General features: G+C 51.6%; 1 protein-coding gene across 1 annotated transcript; it reads right to left on the bottom strand.

The window, feature by feature from the left end:
• Window positions 1-330: 330 nt before the first annotated feature.
• On the bottom strand, window positions 331-4,702 carry LOC134389061 (keratin, type I cytoskeletal 14). Its single transcript, XM_063112494.1, has 8 exons — window positions 4,103-4,702; window positions 2,849-2,931; window positions 2,144-2,300; window positions 1,816-1,977; window positions 1,597-1,722; window positions 1,281-1,501; window positions 1,137-1,183; window positions 331-587 (listed from the first exon to the last, which is right to left on the bottom strand). The coding sequence occupies exons 1-8, from the start codon at window positions 4,631-4,633 to the stop codon at window positions 490-492; spliced, it is 1,425 nt and encodes a 474-aa protein (XP_062968564.1). The 5' UTR covers window positions 4,634-4,702; the 3' UTR covers window positions 331-489.
• Between the last annotated feature and the right edge of the window lie 17,321 nt (window positions 4,703-22,023).

Genomic DNA, 22,023 nt, shown 5'->3' with positions numbered 1-22,023 from the left:
TAATATATCCTCCAAGATATCCCTGACCACAAAAAATGTTAAGAATTCTTTACCATCACTCAATACCTGGTGAGTGAATGAACTTGTAAATGAGTGAGTGAATGAATGAATGTTCCTCCATGCCCAGGCACAACATATGACCTTGTACACACATCTGTCTGTATCTTCTGACATGGTGAAAGCCATCCTGGGACCTGAGCCCAACCCGCCCCCAGGCCCTTTCTCCCAGCTCCAGAGCCCATAGCCAAGTGCTATGATGAGCTCCAAAAAAGTGCTTCCCCCACATTCTCCCCACCCCAACTCCTAACAATGACCAGGCAGAGGCGGGAGTTGTGCAACTCAGATAACAAAGCTGTATTGATTGCCAGGAGGGAGCAAGGGTGAAGTAGGGCTGAGGTGAGAAGTGCTTGGGGGGCAGGACAGGGGATCCCCCAGTGAGATCTGTGTCCACATAGGGGGCCTTCTAGGCTTGAGCAGTGCTGAGAAGCCTCAGTTCTTGGTGCGGAGGACCTGCTCATGGGTGGATACCACCTTGCCATCATGCACATCCATGACCTTGGTGCGGATCTGACGGCTGGAGGAGGTCACTGGGAAAGAGGGAAAAGAGGGTGTTACCAGAGGTGGACAGACAATGGAGTAATTGGGAGTGGGGAGGCCAAGAAGCTGAGGAGACTTAAATGAACTGTCTCCCTACTGCCCTCTCCCCTGATGTTCGTTTCACTCACTGCTGTTGCCCAAGCACTGATCCATCGACATATTTCTTTTCTGACTAGGGCTCCCTAAGGTCAGGAGCAGAGTCTGTGTCCTCAGACTGCAGCTTCCTAAGAGCTCAGACCCAACTGGTACAGCCAAACTAACCCCCATGAAGAGCCATGCAGGGTCCTGTCCGTGGTGCTGACCTCCATTAGCAGGCGGGTCTGCCACAGACACAGGTTGGAAGTAAAAGGTGGGGGCCACTGCTCCTCACCCTAAGGAGGGTTTAGAAAATGGCTTCTTCTACCCAAGTAGGTTCATAAGAAACACTGGCTAGGAACACCATAGCTCAACCCCTCAAGAAGCCACTGACCGATGCCCTCGACCTGCCAGGGTACAGAGGGTGGTCCTGAGCCCAGGCTTGACGAAGAGTGAGGTCTTACCATCTCTGGATGACTGAGAGCCAGAGGAGAACTGGGAGGAGGAGAGGCTGTGGAGATTAAAAGAGAAAGAACCATTAGACACAGGGGGAGGAGGGCAGTGAGTGTGCAGTGGGGGCGTGAACTGGGGGGGGGCCGGGCACTCACTGGGCATCCTCGCCCTCCAGCAGGCGGCGGTAGGTGGCGATCTCCTGCTCCAGCCGCGTCTTCACGTCCAGCAAGATCTTGTACTCCTGGTTCTGCTGCTCCATCTCACAGCGCAGCTGTGCCAGCTGCTCCTCCACACTGCCGATCAGCTCCTGGATCTGCGCCAGCTGCATGCAGTAGCGGCCTTTGGTCTCCTCCAGGCTGCCCTCCAGGGATGCTTTCTGTGAGGAATAGAATGAGGATCGGGGATCAGTGAGGATGGTCATTTCCTCCCTGCTAGTCCCAGGCCCATCCGCATGCACAGCAGTGTTCCTACCATGCTGAGCTGAGACTGCAGCTCGATCTCCAGGTTCTGCAGAGTGCGCCGCAGCTCAGAGATCTCGCTCTTGCCGCTCTGCACCAGCTCGCTGTTGGTGGCCACCTCGCGGTTCAGCTCTTCTGTCTGCAGAAAAGAGAACACCCATCTTTTCTCAGACTCCCAGAAGGTCCAAGAAGGCAGGTTGTCTGGGTCTCTACTACACCAAATGACACCCACCTTGGTGAAGAACCAGTCCTCGGCGTCCTTGCGGTTCTTCTCTGCCATCTTCTCATACTGATCTCGCATCTCGTTCAGGATGCGGCTCAGGTCCACACCAGGAGCTGCATCCATCTCCACGTTGACATCTCCGCCCACCTGGCCTCTCAGGGAATTCATCTCCTGCACAACCCAAGAACAGACCACAGTCAGGAAGCTCACTGTGGCAGCTGATTGGGGTTTCCTGGTCAGAGGTGTTCCTGGCCTGAACATTGCCCTCCCACCATGTAAGTTCCATCTCTTCCCTCCCTGCTATTCTTTTAAGCTGGCTTTCCCATTTAGCTCTCACCTCCTCGTGGTTCTTCTTCAGGTAGGCCAGCTCCTCCTTCAGGCTCTCGATCTGCATCTCCAGGTCGGCCCTGGCCAGGGTCAGCTCGTCCAGCACCCGGCGCAGGCCGTTGATGTCGGCCTCCACGCTCATGCGCAGGTTCAGCTCCGTCTCGTACCTGGGATGACCCGAGAGAAAAAGAATGAAACACCCATCCTGGCCACACTGAGGATTTTGTTCTCTACCCCCTTGCAGCTTCTCCCCGGTGCTGGCACCCTGTGCGTGGTTTAGGGAGCCGATCTTGAACACAGTGCCCATTGATTGCTCAGATCTGAACATTCCTGGGGGCCTGGGAATAAGGCAGTTCATTGTGCTGCAAAATTTGGGGGGAGGGGGATGCACTTCTAGCTTCAGCCAACCAATAGTGTGCAAGGTCTCCAAATATGACTACCTCCTGCACTTCAGGGCAGGTGGGGAAGTACGGCGTGTCTCTCCCCGAAGCTGTGGTTCCCAAACCTGGCTGTGGATCAGAATCACCCAGGTAGCCTGTTACAAATAACTTAATCAAAACTCCAAGGATGGGCCCAAGTGCTGTGTTTTTACAAACACCCCAAGGGGTTTTTATGTAGCTATCCTGGCACTGGTCAGCTCTATATAGGAAACACTGCTCCAAAAATGCTCCACCCCGGGGAAACTGGATATTCTGAGCCACCACTGCAAACTCACTTGGTACGGAAGTCATCAGCAGCCAGGCGAGCATTATCAATCTGCAGGAGGACATTGGCATTGTCCACGGTGGCCGTGAGGATCTGCAGGATGAAAGGGCACAGGTCATTTGTCAAAGGGACATCACTAGCCAGACTTCACTGCAACCTGCATTAGGCCCAGGTGGTCCAGCTTTTACACGGGATTTTGTCAACTCATTGTCAGCAGAGTGGGTAAAAAGAGCTGTGTCATTTGAATCCAAAGTGCTGGAGTTGTGATTCCAGTTCTGCCAGACTTGCTGCAAAACCTAAGATGGGTCTCAGGGCTTCACATCTCCCATCTACAGATGAGGGGAATGCCTTAAGGCTCCCGAGACCCCCTTCCTGATCTAGATTCTCCTCTCTCTGCATCTATCAGCCCCACCAGTCCTCTACAGGCACATGCATTCCTTTTCAAGTCCACTGGGCGTGGGACCCACCAAGAGATGAGACCCAGCTTGCACTGGGGATTAGAAAAAAGGAAGCAGGGGAAGAAAAAGAAGACAAACCGTGAGCCAGGCTGGAGTCCCTTAACTCATCATTTAATTTTCCTAATCCATGCAAGGCATCAAAGCCAAGCAGGTTCAGCAGGGAGGGTTCCCAGGGCAATGCAGGACAGGGAGAAGGGGCCTGGAGTCAGATGGGCACAAGCACACCAGGCTCCTTCTTGTGCAGGGCACATAAGGTGGGCCACAACTGATAGCCTCTGTGGGTTTTCCACACCCGCCTGGCTGTGGGGAGTGGCCAGCCAGTGCCAAGGCTCATGGGCGGCAGCAGCCACAGCCCAGACTAATGAGCTAATAAGCGGTTTGAGTGTCTAGCCTGGTCCCGTTACAGCCTTGCTCCTCCCCTGTACTGGAGAACAGGTAGCTGTCTCCTGAACTGGCAGGTGGGGCATGAGGGCTCTAGCCTCGGCTCTGCCATTCATTAATTTGCTGTGTGATCTTCAGCAGGTCACAGCACCGCTCCAACTTCAACTCCGTAAAATGTAAGGGTAGGAATCCCTGGTCTCACATGGCGTGAGGGCTGGAGGCAGGGAAATGATCAAGGCAGGGCAAGGGAGACCGTCTTCTCACTGACCAGCTCTGTTTGGGGTATCCAGGGCCTCAGAAGAAGGGATCTGGGGTTGAAGTCTGTCGTGTCTAGAAATCTAAAGGTGCAGGTGGCCCCCTGAGGCATCTATTGTTCCCAGAGGGAGGTAGCTGGGATGCCACCTCCTGCTGCTCAGTCCACCCACCTTGTTCCTCAGGTCCTCAATGGTCTTGAAGTAGGGGGTGTAGTCTTTGGCCTCGCTGGGCCGCTGCCTCTGGTACCAGTCGCGGATCTTCACCTCCAGGTCCGCGTTGGCCTCCTCCAGGGCGCGCACCTTGTCCAGGTAGGAGGCCAGGCGGTCGTTGAGGTTCTGCATGGTGACCTTCTCACTGCCCACCAGGAGCCCCTCACCACCACCGAGGCCACCACCAAACCCACCACCGAAGCCACCACCGAAGCCAGCACCCAGGCCAGCACCATATCCTCCACCAAAGCCGCTACCTAGAGCACCACCAAAGCTGCTGCTGCTGCTGAAGCCACCACCGTAGCCGCTCCCCAGCCCGTAGGCTCCCCCGGAGGAGAAGCGGGAGGAGGAGACTGACAGGCCCCCATAGGTGCTGGGGACCCGGCAGGATCCACCGGCCAGGACAGAGGAGATGCGGCTGGAGCCACCCCCGATGCCACAGGAGCCCTTCATGGAGCTGGAGGAGGTGAACTGGCGGCTGCAGGTGGTCATGGTGCCCAGGAGGGAGGCGATGAGCGAGCGAGTTGGCTGAGAGAAGAGAAAGGCACTCAGGTGAGCTGGAAAAGGATGCAAGTGCTTTATACCCAGGAGTAGGGGCGGGCCCGGCAGTTCCCAACCCCTTGGCTTTCATCACCCACAGGCGAGCGCCAACTCCCAGTCAGATCCCTCCTCTCCTCTGCCTCATCATGTCTGTCATATTTTACTGGAAACTCATTGTTTGGGGTGTTTGGGGCTTTCTTGTCCCGCCAGGCGTGATTCACACGGAGAGGTGTGGACCTGCGGGCTACACTTTCCCATCGGGCCCGGGCAGCCACAGCCCTCAGGAACCTGTGCACTGGACTCGCCAGGGTGACAGGGAGCAGGGCCTCTCTGCACTGTAAACCTGGTGACCTGTCAGCTCCCCATTAATTGGATGGGCCTTTAATATCCACTTAGAGGAGGCCCACCCTGCAGGCAACTGATGCCTGGCTGGGGGAAGACCAGCATGGCAAGGTCACCTTGGGCACATGCATGCCACCCTCAGCGCTACCATCTGTTAAAGAAGACAAGAAGGTCTCAGGGCCCTTCCAGGTCCTCCTGCTGGATTGTGCTAAGAAGCCATGTCTCTGAAGCATGCCCAGCCAGTCGGGTGGCTCAGACTTCTACCCTGACCCCCCCGTTAAAGGGAAATCCAGGCAGCTCTCCCCAGCCCTGGGCACAGATCCTAATATCCTCTCTAAGAGGAGGATCTCCCATCCACCATACACCTGGGGACAGGCCCATGGCACTGGCTGCTCAATCTGGCCAAGGGCAGGTGGTCTCACAGGCATAGCCAGAGATGTCGGGAAAGATCATGAAGTCAGGTGATTCCTGGCTCTGCCACTTACACCTGTGTGGCCCAGGACTTGACACTTTTTTGAGCCTCAGTTTGCTCATCTGCAAAATGGGAGTAAATATCATCTGCTCTGCCTACTTCTGGCAGCTCCACGAACCCAATGTGACCACATATGTGAAAGGGTTTTGTCAACCGCGTGTGACACAAAGTCTGATTAGCACCGCTGTAGTCCAGCCTTGGCCCCAATGGGGATGGAGCAGCATTGCAGGAACGGGCCTGGAGGGGGCCTTTTTGCTTGCAGCCTCGGGTGTCTTCTTAGACCCCCCCAGGGCAGCCCCAGTGTGTGAGAGAGGGCTGGTTCAGGCACCCTCATTTGATCTCATTGTGGAGCTGGCCCCGGGGATGTTTCAAGGAGGAGTACAGGCACCTGGGAGAGGAGCAGGCTGTGCCAAGAATGTGGCCAGAGTGAACATGAGGGTCCCTGACTCCTGAGGCCCCGAGGGTCAGGGGACATTTCCAGGAGTCCATTTGGTCCTGCCTTGGAAGTTTGTATGTCAAGACTTCAGCTACCCCACCTCTCCTACACAGCCTCCAAAAGCAATCCCTTCCGGCCCCCACCTCACCTTCCCATCAGCCCCTCAGCTCCACAGACCCCAGCAGGCATGTTGGGAGGAATGTGGTCGTGTCTGGGGTTGCCTGACAGGTCCCATCTCTCCAGACAGGCCCCAACAGCCCCGTCTGGAAGCTCCAACACTTTTCTAGGATCAACTGCTCCCAGGAGGGAAGCAGAGCCTTCCGCCAGCCCCACCCCCACCTTACCTACCACCAAAGCAGAAGTCAGGGAGCTCCCCCACCCCCCCGCTAGGGCTTAGGAGCTCAGAAGACAATGCTGAGACAGACACTTGAGGCTACCAGCTCCCCAAATCCGCCATGCCAAGGACTCTCGAGGATGTGAGTAAGCCAGAGCCCCACCCCGCTCCACCCGCCCCTGACAGAAACTCCTAATCTCCTTCCAGAGAATATCCCCCACCATGGCTCAGCCCTACAATTTCCCCAGTGAGAGGCAGCAGGGATTTTGGCTGAGGGACAGATACTTTCACTGGGAGGCATGTTGCTGTTAGCTGTTGCAGGGGCCGGTGCTCACTGGAGAAAAATTCAGCATTCAGAGGGATCCAGGGAGTGGGAGTGGAGTGCAGAGCCCAATATCAGCTTCCTCTGGGCCCCCCACCACCCTGTCTTCCTCCTCCGCAGGGAACCAAGGATAGAAGCCCTGGGGCTCAGGACACAAGAAAAGCTCTTCTTCTCCCTTCATCTGATTTAACGGAACCCAAAAGAAGCTCTCTCCTCTCCCTCCTCCCAGGCGAATTCAAAAGATAAAGATGGTAGTGACCAATGACAGATAAACCCATGCACACAATCTAAGAAGAGACCTCTGCCCACTGGCATGGACTCTGGAACCCCAGCATGGAATACAAGCCTGCTCTTCTCCCCCTGCCCTGACCCAAGCCAGAGCCTGAGGCCAACCTCCCTCCCCTGCAGCCGTGGTCTCAGTGATCAAGGCGCTGCACATGGCCCCGCCAGACCGGGAGTGCAGACTTAGAGGATACCACATTCTCACCCCTCCCTGGTGCCTGGAGGCCTGTTGTTTATGATGTTCTGAGGAGAGACAGCTTTCTGGGGCAGCGGGGGGTTAGTGGATTTGGGGGCGTACCTATCAGATAGCCAGCTCTGACTGCTGGGTCCTGGAGTACCCCCACCTCTGGACTTCTGGACAGGCTTTGTGAGGGGGTCAGCCTGCCCCAGGAAAGGGGGGGTTGAAGGAGGAGCCTGGGGTGGTGCCTCTTCTGGTTGGTGAGTCTCCCTGCACCACCCAGCCGATGGGAGACTGCTGCCAACCCAAACAGGTGACATGAGCAGGGCCAGGCAGCCCCCCACAGAGCCCGCATTGTGTGTTGAGGGCTGGGCTGCATGCTAGAGGATGAGGTTCTGAGGAAGCAAACCTCAGGACAGCCCAGACTGAGGAGGAGGCACAGCCCCTGCACTCTGAGCACACGCTAGTGGAAGAGACTGTCCCTGCCTTTGGAGGCCCCCAGCCTAAAGGGAAGAGAGAATGCACATCAGAATGACTCAAGATACGAAGCAACGGAAGAAGAGTGCTGACACACATATCAGCTTCCCAGGGCCGCTGCAACAAATTGCCGCAAACTCAGTGACGTAAAACAGCAAAAACTTATTCTCTCACAGTTTTGGAGGCTGTAAGTCTGAGATCGGGGTGCTGGCAAGGCCATGCTTCCTCTGAAGACTGTACGGAAGGGTCCTCCCTTGCCGCTTCCATCTGCTGGTGGCTCTCTGGCTCCCTGGCTTGTGGCTGCCGAACCCCAATCCTGGCCTTCATCTTCACATGGCCTTTGTCTCTGAGTGTCTCTCTGTATCCTTTTCTGTCTCTTATAATGACGTTAATTGGATTTACTGCCCACCCTAATAATCTTATTTCAACCCGGTATAATCTTATTTCAACTCTTACCTTAAATACCTATGCAAAGACCCTGTTTCCAAACAAGGTCACATTCTGATGTTCCAGGTAGACGTGAATTAGGGGGGGACACTCTTCAACCACTACACCGTGTAACAAACTGGCAGCTCCCCATGTTGCAGAGGCAGTAGTGAAAGCTTGGAGAGATGGTTGTGATAAGATGTGGGCGAGGCCTAACCGGAAGGCTGCTGGGAGTAGCTTTTAGGTCAACATACAAGGGTGCTGGAGACTGGGCAGCAGGAGACACAGAATTCTCAGGTCTTAGGCGTGAACTTTCCACCACTCAATTCTCTTGCTCCTTCACAAATAGATAACCACTGTGGAAGAGAGCCTTTTTTTTTTTTTTTAACTTTTATGTTGAGATACTTTTAGACTTTCGGGAAAAGTTACAAAACAGTACAGAGAATTCATGTGTGCCTTTCACCCTAATTCCCCTAATGTGAACATGTTACATAAGCAATGTACAGTTTTCAAAACCAAGAAATTGACATTGACACAATGCTAATAATTAACTACATACAGTCTTTGTTGGAATTTCCATCGGTGTTTGCACTAATGTTCCTTTTCTGTTGCAGGATCCAGCTCATATTTCCACATTGCCTAGTTTTCATGTCTCCTTAGTCTCCAGCCGATGACAGCTCCTCGGTTGGAGTTCTTTGTCTTTTGTGATCTTGACCCTTTTGAAGAGTGCTGATCAATTGTTTTGTAGAACGCCCCTTCGTTTGGGTTTTTCTGATATTTTCTCATGACCAGATTGAAGTTATGTTTTTTGGCAAGAAAAACACAGAAATGATGTTGCATCTTTCCCTGCATCCTAGCAGGCATCTGAGACAGATACGCTGATGTATCTTACTGCTGGTGATGTAAACCTCGTTCACTTGGCTAAGGGAGTGCTTACTGGATTTCTTTATCATAAAGTTTCTGTTTTTCCAGTTGAAATTAATAAATACCTTGACGAATATACTTAGAGCCTATGCAAAAATCCTGTTTCTCAGACTTTGACCCACTGATTTTTGAACCCCCCAGTGGAGGAATCATCAGTGAAGGAACTGTTGTCGCCCACTGGGCTCAAAAGCCTCCTTTGTTCTGAACTCCTAGAGAACTTGGGGGGCCCAGGCCAAGAGAAAGAACTCTTTCTTTCTCCCTTGTCCAGCTCCAAAGCCAGAGGGGGCTTCCTCAAGCCCTCTCAGTGCCCTAAGACACTCCCATGCTGGCATCCCTGGAAGAGATGCCAAGTGTTCCTCTAATCATTGTAGTCTATAGTCTTTTTCTAGGCCCTCACCCGTCCTTTGGGAAAGAAGGGGACAATGTAGGTCCTCCCCATCTCATAGATGGACAGTCTGGGGTCCAGAAAGTCTCGTGGTCAAGTGACAAGGTGGAGTCCCCCTTGTTATTCCCAGGTCCCCAGGGTCTGCCCAGGACTCAGCTTCTCCTTTCCTCCTGGCAGAGTCCTGTACCCCTGCCCTTGCTACTCTGCTCCTCCACAACCTCCCCTGCCCAGCCCCGTTCACCTTACCCATTCCTCACCCCACCAAATCTCAGCCGTCTGTGTGCAGAGAAGTTAAAGTCTCCTAGAGCTCAGGACTATCACTTGCAGGGATGATGGGGTGGAAACAGAGCAGCCTCTGCTGCAGGAAGGGCAGGGCTAGCATAAGGGCTGGAAGCAGGCATCAGGCAGGATTGCAGGCACGGAGGCAATCGGGAGCCTGGAGCACCTCCCCAAGGCCCTTGGGTCCCCTCTCCCCCAGAGAACTCTACCACCTACAGGCTTCCCACACCAGCCTGCCCATTTGTGTTAAGAGTCCTTTGTGAGCCTGGGTTAGCACAACAGATCGGCTGAGCCAAGCATGTCATTGTTGGTGGCCTTGTCTGAGCCTCCAGCTGTTCTGCAAAGTTGACAGAGCAGAGGTTGACTGTCCCACATTACAGATGAAGAAAGCTCAGAGGCTGAGGAACTTCCCAAAGTTCATGGCAAGGATGCCGCTCAGCCAGGATTCCTCCAGCTCTGCCTGCCTTCAAAAGCAGGTCCCCTCCTGCTAGAAAGCCCCCAATAACAGAGCCAAAAAGGGCCTCAGCAGTCATCTAGAGCAGCCTCTTGACTTTATGGATAGGGAGCTTGAGGCCCAGAGAGGGAAAGGGGCATGTGCTAAGTCACACAGCAAAGTCTACTTCAAAAGTACAAACTGTTTCACAAGTGTCACCCAGGGCCTGAGCTAGGCAGGGTGCAAATGTGTGTGGGGTGATAAAAGCTGTGCCTGCACCCCAGAATCTCACTCAGTTTATAAAGAACAGGGATGCTGCTGTGGGTTGATTGAATTGTGTCCCCAAAGTCTGTATATTAGAAGCTTAATTTCCACTGTAACTGTTGAGGATAGGAAATCTTATTATGGTAAATTGAAAGGTGAGGCCTTGAAGAGGTGATTAGATTATAGGATCATGCCATAGTGAATGATTAAACATGGTGGTCGGGGGAGTGGTTCTGAGGGCTTTAAAAGAAGAGAGAGGAGAGTCTCTCTCTTGCTCTCTCTGCTCCACCATTTTCACTATGTGGCCCTCTGCCATCACTGAAGTCACCACAAAAGAAAACCTTCACCAGATGTGTTCCCTGGACTTTGAACCTCCTAGCCTCAGAAACTGTAAGCAATAAATTTTGTTTTCTTTTTAAATCACCCAGTTCCAGGTATTTTGTTATAAACAACAGAAATAGACTAAAACAGATGCGAAAGGCCAGCAATAAATTGGGTCACAAACCTTCCATTAGCTCCCGGTTCAAAGAAAGCATGGCTTAAATTCTCCAGCCCACTACTCCTGATGCCCCACTGTAAACCAAGTCCTGTCCCCAACAGGCCAGTCCCCTTGCTGATCCCCACAGCCCCACCTATCCCCCAGCCTCTGCCTGAGTTTCCACCTCTATCCTCTCTTCCTACCCAAATATCCATTCTTTAAAGCCAAGCCTCAGTTCAACACACAGCTTTAAGGTATGATTTCTGCAGACTGTGTTACATAATGTAGATGCTCAATGAAGGAGAGAGGGAGGGAGGGGAGAGAAAGGAGGGTCAGACAATGTGGAAGAGTGAATGGATAGATGGATGGATGGATGGCGAGTGGGCAGACAGGGGAGCAACTGAATGGATGAATGGAAGGAAGGAACAGGATGGATGGAGGGAGGGAGGGCTGGATGGAAAGTGGGTGGATGGAGGGAGGGTGGGATGGAACACAGAGAGAGGGCAGTCTGCCCAGCCTGGGGGTGGTGTGGGCAAGCGTCCTTGAGGAGCTCTTCACTGACCTGAACCTTGAAGATGGATAGATGCCAAGCAAGCAAAGAAAGTGAGGAGGGACATCCCATCTCCTCAGGGAAGTGCCTGAGGAGTGCAACACTGGGGTGATGGAAACTACAAGCAGGTAAGCACTGCTGGAGCTCACAGCTCAAGGCTGCACCTGCTGATGAGACTGAGAGAGAGGCTGCGTGGTGGTAAATGTGCTGGGAAGCTCAGACTTTACCCTGACCACACTGGGGCCACTGAAGGACTCTGTAAGTTAGAATGTGATGCCGTCGGGTGAGTTTTACAAAGGCCACTCTGGTATCCATGTGGAACATACTTGGAGGGGGAGGGAGAAGAAAAGGGAAAACTGGTAAGGAGGATTTGCCATTGTCCAGGTAGGGGATGGTGTCGGCTCAGACCTCTCTTCTCCCGGGAAGTCCCATCACCTGCCCCACCTGGTCCTCCCACTGCTCCTGTGATCTGTGCCCCCTTATGGTTTGCTACGGTGCCTTAGGGGGCCACAAAGTGTCTCTCACATCGTAGGTGCTCAGTAAGTTAATTTACTGTAATTACTCTTGTCTGATGGGGGAGACACAGCCCTTGCCCTTGGGGCTGTCCAGTCTGATGCAGGAGGGCAACAAGCCCAGAGCTTTCTCCGTCCCATAGGCTGAGGGGAGCCTGGAGCCGAGGAGCCACCAGGTGGGGTGGGTAGTGCATAGCAGGCTTCTTGGAAAGGGTGTGCTTTGACCCAGGTTTTGAAAGAAGGAAGAGCTCTGGAGGGTGGAGTAGGGAGAGGGCAATCCCAGCCATGGGTGTGGCTGTGGGAACTCCAGCACCCAACGTGAGTCTTAAGGAGAGTCAGCACCTGGAAGTGGGAATGGCTGTGTCAGGAACCCTGAGCCAGGGGACAGCAGGACAAGGGAAAGGGAAGGGGTGGGGCGGGGGTGTCCCTGGGTAGTCCTAGACTCATGGGTAAGAAGAGGGGGTCATTTCCACCAGTCAGAGGCCCAAGAGCAGATCCAGTGTCTTGCAGCCCACCCTACCCCCAAGACTGGGATGCCGTGTGGGATTGGGGAAGGAGCAGGGCCGAGGCTCAAGTCTGGGTTCCACTGACAGCCAGCCATGTGACTTGGATCTAGTCGCTGCAGCACTCCGAGCTGGGTTTCCTATCAAAGGGGCATAACCACAGTTCCCACCCAGCAGGATTATTGAGAGGAGTAGATAATCCACGGCAAGTGGCCAGCATGGAGCTTGGCACAGAGTCAAGGTTTGGCTAAAAGTTCCCTTAAATTAATTAAGCCCTAGAGTTTAACCAATGGAGGACAGGGAGTGAGCACAAGCAGAGAGCAGGCATCAGAATTCAGCCAAAGACCTTGAGGCAGAGAACAAAGAGTCCAGGCTAGTGCTGCAGCATTGGTGGGAGCGGGGGTGGGGTGGGGGCAGCAGGAAGCCGCAAGTGAGCTTTTCAGGGCAGGTGAGCTTCTGAGGTCAGCCGGTGGCTGGCGAGGGGATGAGCCGGTGAGTCTGCGAGAGCCTGGCGGCGGTGGAGGCTGTGGAGACAGGGCAGCCCTGGAAACCCTGCTGAGGAAGCGTCAGCGAGATGGTTGGGGCGTGAGGGAGAAGGTGTGGGAGCAGCCAGGGACCCCATGCCAGCTCCCCTTGGCCTCAGAGTGAGGGAGGTAGGGACACAGCAGCTCAGGTTCCAATTCAGTCCTGAGGTTGGGGAGGTCCGCTGGGTCGCTCAGCTCCAGCCAGGACCTGGTTCTCTTCCCAGCCCTGGCTGTCAGTGCAACGGAGGCAATGTCTGCAAAAATGACTATTTCTATGTCACCCAATTCTAAAAGAGGACATGGGCAGCTTGTGATAAAAGACACGTGTACAATAAAACTAAAAATATCCAGCAAGGGCAGAAGAAAAATTAATCAAGAACTAGGAAATAGGCTATATTGACAAACACATTTTGGTTGTTAGCGACAGACAGCCAACTTGAATTAGTTTCAAAAGAGGCAATTTATTGCTTCATTGGTTCTCACCACCTAAACAAGGAAAAGGAGGCATAAGAGAGCCGTAAAGATAAGGCTGGAACCATGGCTAAGGCAGCCCTGAGCTCATCCTTATGGCCAGAGAGGATCAGCTCGAATGGAAAAACCTCAAGGAAGGCTTTTGTGTGGCCTGATATATCCAGTGGCTGGACTCCTATGACTAACCCAGAAAGCACATGTGCCTCCGACCCATGACCAGAGAGGAAGCATCTGGTATCAGAAGAAGGGGAACATAGATTTGGCCCCAACCCCTATGAGCTAAGCAGTCACCCCAATTTGTGTCTACTGCAAAAGGGAAGTGGGAGTAATTATAAAGAAGGAGGCTACTATACTTGACACCTAGCTCTGAGTTTCCTGGCAGCCAAGACAAAAAGGGAAACATGATAGAATATGAAACTCTCACCATCTAGGAAGGAGGCACATCTGATGGTCAAGAGAGACCAACATCTTCTAAGGTCTGAGAAGAATCTGTCTTCACAGAATCTGAAGGACCCTAAAAGCTTCAGTTTACTTAGCCCCTGCTGTCAGGCATGGTGCTAGTCACTGCCACTGACGTCACCTCATTTAGTCCTAACAACCACCCTGTACAGAAGGTCTGTATTATATCCTGGACCTCAGTCCCCATGAGCTAGTGCCTCTTGCAATTCGTGCCTCTGGCATCCCCCTCCCAGCTGCCAATAGAATGTGCAGTGTCCCGAAAGAGCCAACATGCTCCATAAAGCCAGGGGCCCTACTCCTGGCAGCATCACAGCTTGCCTCCTGCCAGCACCAATCTCCAGCCACTTTTCCTGGGCATTTACTGGCCAGATTTCCAGCTGTCAGCATCAGAGATCTTTGCTCAAGGGCCTTCTCTGGCCACCAGAGCCCTTCTGCCTACTCACAGGGCAGACCAGAGTGTTGGGAAATTAACACCACTCCCCCACTCCTCCTACCCAAGAGCAACCCTCAACCAGTAAGCAACGGGATTTAGAGGATAAATATCCCAGCTTCCTTGTCCTTTGGGAATGTGAGGCACATGTTCGCCATCTCTCAGAGCTCCCCAGCAGGATTACGCTGCAGTTGTCCACGGTGGCAACTTGCTCGATAACACACCCTTCCTAACTCCCTTCCCTTCTGTCTCATTTATCCTTTTCCTGATGGTGTTGCATGAGACACCCCCCAAAAACTTCCTACACTTGAACTTTTGTCTCAAGGTCTGCTTCCAGGGAACCCATACTAAGATACCAGAGTTTTTTAATTTTAACTAAGCCAGTGAGTGTTATGCTGGGAAGTGTTTAACAACCAGCTAGCCAAAAGGGAAGTGGAATATATATTTTTTTTGAAGTTTTTTGAGATATATATATATTTCCTAAAAAACTTCAAAAAATTCATGGATAGATTCATATTATCTTTCTATTCTGTTTTTCCATGAACTTTTTGAAATATCCTCGTGTGTATGTATATATATAATAAATGATTTTATCAGAAATTTTACTAATATAAGGGATATTTAGCAGTCAATTTGCAAATAACAAGAAATACTCTTTATTGTAAATTTTACATATTGATTTTATATATTGTAAATTCTATACATTGTAAAGTCTATATATTGATTCTCACAGGATTCTTCCACTGATTTTTGTCAAATTCTTGTAATTTATGCTTGCAATTGACCATGTAGTTCTGACATGAATGTTAGTTGAAACGTCTATTTATGTTAAAAAGTAAGATAAAAGTGAAAGTACAAAGGCATATGCCCTAACTTCGTTCACTCATCAATGATCTGAATGACTTCTTTGCTGAATCAGATAATAGATTTCAAATACCAGAAGAAAATAATCTTAATATTTTGCTATTTGCAATGAGATGACTACAGACATGACACACTTTTTTTTTATAGGAACGTCTCTTTATTTTTCTTTTTATTTATTTATTTATTTATTTATTTATTTATTTATTTATTTTTAATTTATTTTATTTATTGAAACAAAATCGGTTATACATATTTGGGGGGTTGAACATTGAGATATGTTGATTAAATCAATATTACTAGCATCATATTGTTACAAATCACAAATATTCTTTATGCCCCTGGTCCAATCTCTCCTCTTCCCCCATTCCCTCCCTCTCCCCCCTGTAATTTCCCTAGATTTCTTCTCTCCTTCTGAAAGAATAATGGTTACTGTGTTAATTTGTTGCCTAGATGATCTGTCCAATGCTGAGAGATGTGGTCAGTTTCCTCAATATTATCATAGAGCAGATGCTTCTTCTGTCACTCTGAAATGGGTTTTCTGGAAAGGGACATCGTCTTTTCTTTGTCTCTGCTGGTGACTCTTCTTGTGTCATGCACTCCAGTGGTTGGCAGACTATCTGGGTGGTGGTTGTGGCATCTAGCGGCTTTTGCGGCAGCCATGGTTGTTGTGGTGGCTGTGGTGGGCCACCCATGTGGAGGTGCTGTTTTGGGTATGCTCCTTGGCACTGGCGGTGTGCCTGGTTGTGGGGTGTGTTTGGTCCCCTTCTCCATGCCTCTGGTCCCTGGGCAGGCCCCAAGGCGCTGGTGCCATGTTGGTTGTGGGAGGGGTGGCCAGTCCTGTTCTCCATGCCTCGGGTCAACAGGTGAGACCCAAGGAGCTGGCTTGTTGTACCTGGTTGTGGGAGAGGGGTCCGGTCCCCTTCTCCATGCCCCAGGGCCCTGGGAGGGCCCCGAGGTGCTGGCACAGTGTGCCTGTTTGAGGGAGGGCAGTCTGGTCCCCTTCTCCATGCCCTGGATCTCTGGGCGGGCCCCAAGGCACTGGTGCCATGTGCCTGGTGGTGGGAGAGAGATCCGGTCCCCTTCTCCATACCCTGGGTCTCTGGGTGAGCTCCAAGGCGCTGGCATGGTGTGTCTGGTTATGGGAGAAAGGTCCGGTCCCCTTCTCCATGCCTCAGGTCCCCAGGCAGGCCCCAAGGTGCAGGCGTGGTGTGCCTGGTTGTGTGAGGGGGGTCTGGTCCCCTTCTTCATGCCTCGGGTCACTGGGTGGGCCCCAAGGCACTGGCATGGTGTGCCTGGTTGTGGGAGAGAGGTCCAGACCCCTTCTCCATGCCTCAGATCCCCAGGCAGGGCCCAAGGCACTGGCACAGTTTGCCTGGAAGTGGGAGTGGGGTCCAGTCCCCCAATCCAAGTCTCTGGTTCCCAGGCAGACCCCAAGGCGCTGGTTCTGTGCCTGGGCCAGAACTAATTTTTTGTCCTTTGCTTCTAACATGGGGGAACTTCCTGTGGGAACCAGTACTTGAGCTGTGTGGTTATTTAAATTGCTGCTTTGCTGCTATTTCCCTAGGGAAGGATTTTTGTGCAGCTCGGGGTTTAATGGTTGATCTTGTAGGTACTTCCGGCTCTCTAGAGACCTGGTGGATCTGTGTTCTGTAGAATCTCTGATCTAGGCCTAAGTTTTTTCATTAAACTGCACCCCGTGCAATCCTGCATTCCTGGCTAGTCTCCTCTGAGTGGTCCTGCGCTGACTGGGGGGCAGGTCGGCTGTCCTTGCTGTGGCCCAGTGTTCTCCTGGTGTTCCCATCTCACCCACCACCCATGCTTGAAACACTTCCTATGGGACAGGCCCTATGCTGGTCCCTTGTGATGACTTACCAGCCTCTGAATAGCTCGCATTTTCCAGCTGTTCTGGCTCCTCGCTCCTGAGTGGGTCCATGGGAACCCTATTAGTGGCCTTGCTGTCCTGGGGGCCACCAAGGCCCTCTTCTCCCCTGCCACCTCCAAGCAACGCCATCTGAAGGACACAGCTGTGGCTTCTGCCCGCTCCTGCTCCATGCACTCATCAGCTCGAGACTTAAAGCAGCTGTGGCCCAAAATGCTAAGAGCAGCTTTTTCTTCCTCTCATCGTAGTTTCTCCCACCTTCATGAACTCCGTAGGTCTCTCCTCCTCTTCCCCTGAGCTCCAGTGGCCCTGGCTTGGCTGATGTTACATTTTTACAGTAGTAAATTTGGTTGATCTGTGGGAGAGAGTGACACTGTGGACCGTCTATTCTGCCATCTTGACCAGAACTCAACATGACACACATTTAAGGTTAACTTGCTGCAGACAGAGTTGGACTGTGATGGTACAATGGGTGCAGACAGACTGAGATTTTCCGTACTAAAATGTTACTTTGTATCAAAAGTCAAACAGACTTTAGTATAACAAATAAAGGCCAATTTCTGTAAAATATATATATATATTAACTTGCATTATTAACATTTTTCCCATCCCTTTCTTAAGTCTAGACAATCAATAAAACAATAAATTAAGTTCCTATTTATAGAGTTTACTATTTCTATGATGTAAATACCCCCGTGTGACCAATGTCAAGCGACCAATATGAAGTTGCTTCACACAGAGTTGGGAAGAGATGTGCACGAGCACACATGTGGTGTGCCCACCACGTGGGTAAGACAGTCATAAGTAACCTCAGGAGCATAGATATTACTAAAATGTAGTAAAATAATTTGGAAGCAATGAGTTTTAAGTATTTATTAACTTTGTTTCCACTACAATTTACTCAATTTTAAGTTTATGTGTTTCATTGTTAATACTGGCTGTGTTTAATAATCAGCTTTGCAAAATTACTGAGCTTTTAACATCCAGCTCTCAAGAGTTAGTATGAGCCAGCTCCAGCGTTTAGGCCATAAACAATGGACTAGGAGGAGCTCATGAAATGCAAAGCAGTTCTGCTTTCAGGTAAGATAAGGTGAAAGAGGGAAAACCAGGCTGGGGGAGGGATACTGGTGAGAGGGGAGAATAAGAGTCAGTGGGCCCCAGCGATCAGGGGAGACACCCCAGTGGGCAGGAGCGGAAGCAGCATCCAGAAGCCACCCAGCCTTCACCACATGGACCAAGCACTGTCTGACCCCAGGGAGCCCCACGGGAGCCCTGGTGGGGCGTCCAAGTCTGCACTGCCACATTATCTGGTCTTTACTCAAGGGGCCCGGACATCACCGTTCTGTTAGTCTTTCTGTCAGCATCCAGTGAGCATCCTTCTGCTGCAGTGCATGGTGTGTGTCTGTCCTTCGACTGTCCCAGGTTGAGTGATGTCTTTGTGTCCCAAGACTTTGTTTATTTCTCACCCAACTTAAACCACATGAACAGCATCCCCTTCAAAGAACTAGAGGAGTGATAGAGGGAGGGAGGTGATGATGCTGGGGGTGTTGGAGGTACTGGAGGTGGTGGTGGTGATGATTGTGATGGAGATGGTGGTTGTTGGGGTGGAGGTGGTGGTGGTGACGATGGTGGTGGTGATGGTGGTGGTGGTTGTTGGGGTGGAGGTGGTGGTGGTGACGATGGTGGTGATGGTGGTGGTGGTGGTGGTGGTGGAGGTGGTTGTTGGGGTGGAGGTGGTGGTGGTGACAGTGGTGATGGTGGTGGTGGTGGTGGAGGTGGTGGTGGTGGTGGTGGAGGTGGTGATGGTGGTGGTGGTGGTGGTGGTGGTGATGGTGGTTGTGGTTGTTGGGGTGGAGGTGGTGGTGGTGACGATGGTGGTGATGGTGGTGGTGGTGGTGGTGGAGGTGGTGGTGGTGGTGGTGATGGTGGTGGTGGTGGTGATGATGGTGGTGATGGTGGTGGTGGTTGTTGGGGTGGAGATGGTGGTGGTGACAGTGGTGATGGTGGTGGTGGTGGTGGAGGTGGTGGTGGTGGTGGTGGTGGTGGTGGTGGTGGAGGTGGTGGTGGTGATGGTGGTGGTGGTGGTGATGATGGTGGTGATGGTGGTGGTGGTTGTTGGGGTGGAGATGGTGGTGGTGACAGTGGTGATGGTGGTGGTGGTGGTGGAGGTGGTGGTGGTGGTGGTGATGGTGGTGGTGGTGGTGGTGATGGTGGTGGTGGTGGTGGTGGTTGTTGGGGTGGAGGTGGTGGTGACGATGGTGGTGGTGGTGATGGTGGTGGTTGGGGTGGAGGTGGTGGTGGTGGTGGTGGTGGTGGTGGTGGTTGGGGTAGAGGTGGTGGTGGTTGAGTGATGGTGGTGATAATGGTGGTGGTGGTGGTGGTGATGGTGGTGATGGTGATGGTGGTGGTGGTGGTGATGGTGGTGGTGACGATGGTGGTGGTGGTGGTGGTGGTTGTTGGGGTGGAGGTGGTGGTGGTGGTGGTGACGATGGTGGTGGTGGTGATGGCAGAGAAGTATGAAAACGAAACCCTGACTCGAGTCTTCCAGTGGGACAGAACAGAACCAGCTTAAGCAGCTCTCCCCTAGGGCCAGCTTAGAGGTAAAGCTCACCCTCTTAGAGTCTCATTCCAAAACGCTAACATGTATTGAGGGCTAAGCATGGGCCAGGTCTTAACCTTATCATCCCTTGTAATCCTCAGAGCAACAATGGAAGGCAAGTAGAAAGGGGGGCTGGGACTCAAACCCAGGCAGATCTGCTCCTAGAAAGGTTTTATTCCCATGCTACGGAGTTAACTAAGGCTGCAGTTCTTGTGGCCCTCTGGGCAGACAGTGCAAACACAAGCCACTGTTTAGGCCTTTGTAACTTACAGAGCTCAGTCCCCCATTGCCTCACCTAGGGGAGGAGGGAAAGGGGAGACACCAGCCAAGACCCGGCTGTTGAGAAGGCGCTCAGCCACCATGGCACCACCGCCCATTCCACACTAGAGGACCTCTAGGAGGAGGACAAAGAGCACCCTTCCCTGAGTAGGTGCTGTACATAACTATCTCATTAACGGCCAGGGTGGCTCCTGATTACCACTGTGGCCCCACCCTGCACCCACCTCAGCCCAGCACAACCCCTGGCCCAGAGCAACCTCTAAGTGGATTTGGACTGAATTCTCTGCGCTACTGCTAGAACTCGCCTTCTCTGCAAACCTGATCCAGTGACACGAGGCTAGGGGTCTGCTCACCTGGAAGATCTATGCAGAGGTGGCATAGGGAGGGGGCCCATTCTGACACCACACCTACCAGTCATGCACCCTTAGGCAAGTCACACAGCCTCCTGGAGCCTCAATTTCCTCACCTATAAAATGGGATGAGTCAGGTGTGTGGAGATAGAGAGGAGGCTTGGCAGAGAGCAGGCAGGGAGGAACGTTTGCTCCAGCCCAGCCTCAGGAGGCAGAACCAACTGCCTGCCTGCAGCCCGGCTGCAAGAACCAAACGAGGCAACGAAGTGGTTCTGAAAACTGTCAGAAGGGAGAGAGGAGGATCGACCAACGTGTTTGGGTATCTACCGTGTGCTTTGTTCACCCTTTGTCTGCTTTAGTCCTCGCATGCACCCTTCAGGGAGATAGCAATACCCAAAATTTACAGACGAGGAGACCGAGAGGCAGAGACATGGGGCAGCCACCCACGTTCACACTCAAAGCTCACCCCAGGTTGGCCTCTGTCCTCCTCCCACTGGTCCACGCTACCCTCTGCAAGGGGCTATGATCTTTTTTTTTTTTTTTCTTTTAGTTATCACTTTTAAGTTGTGTAGTCCTATCTAAGCACAAAGTAAATTAGAAATCTACGTTATGGTAATATGAAATTGACAAGCCAGAATGTTAGTGCATGCAGTCTGTTTTTCATTAGGAAGTTAATGTGGTATCCAACAAATTAATTAATTGATTCTTTGGTTTTCAAATTTTTGTTTGATTTCTTTATTCATATACACACATACACAATTTTGTGTAGATGTATAAAAACGTGTGCACTCTTTTTCACATTTTCTGTTTTTCTCGGATCCCCCCTTCCCCTCTACCCTCCCACCCCACCCCCAAGTAATTATGTTAATAACCTCATATGTATCTTTTCATATTTTTGGTACTCATAAATCATACTCATACACATATGCTATTATTTATTTCACACAACTGAAGCCAATATGCTGCATGAGCTTTTCTGCATTGTGCATTTCTCTCCCCAGTTCCTTGGGGAACCCCTCCTGGCCGTCTGACATCACTCCCACTTATTGACTGTGATGGCTGCTTAATACTCCATGGTAAGCAGAGCATTATTTTCTCAAACTACCAGTAGAAAATTTGTTTTCCATTTTCTGTCACTACAAATAATGCAGCCGTGAATATCCTTGCATATATGCCCCTTTATACTGGTCTTTTACTTTTATTAATTTAACATTAAATGAAGCTTCTTAAATAATTTGGAAATCACCTTTGCTGTATATTCACATATATTGAGACCAGAAAAGAATCTGGGAGAATGAAACTCTGGAGACAGAACAATCAATGTGTTTTCATTTTCTATATTTCCTTCATGTTGTCACACTATTCGTATGGTAGATAAAAGATGGAAGGGACAAAACGTATCTGTTTTATGTGTAACAATCCTGCAATTGTAGGGGAAAGAGGGACCCTGGGGACCTAGCAATGTGTTGACAGGGGGTGAAGTCAGAAATGGGGTCTCCTTCTTTTTTTATTTTTTTAAAGATGACCGGTAAGGGGATCTTAACCCTTGACTTGGTGTTGTCAGCACCACACTCTCACAAGTGAGCCACGGGCCGGCCAAAAATAGGGTCTCCTTCTGAACAGCTGCCGTCTTTGCTCTAACACCCCTTGATCTGCTCTAAGGCTTTCAGAGGCCTAGGGCTATTGGGGCAGTGGGGACGCATGGTGGAGACCCACACAGCACATTAGAGGAAAAGCCAGGTTTAGAACTCCACTCTTGTTCATAGACGAGCTCCATCCCTCCAGGGCTCAGGAAGATATTTGCTTTCTCTTCCATGGCAGCTCATCAGTGCCATGTTGCTACCCATGGAGACCGCCTGTGCCAACGGGATGAGAAGCACAAGACGCCAG

This window comes from Cynocephalus volans, chromosome 10 (genome assembly GCF_027409185.1).
Source record: "Cynocephalus volans isolate mCynVol1 chromosome 10, mCynVol1.pri, whole genome shotgun sequence".
In the NCBI taxonomy this organism is placed as follows: domain Eukaryota; kingdom Metazoa; phylum Chordata; class Mammalia; order Dermoptera; family Cynocephalidae; genus Cynocephalus; species Cynocephalus volans.
The sequence above is the reverse complement of the archived record's forward strand: the minus strand, read 5'-3'. Positions and strand labels throughout refer to the sequence as shown.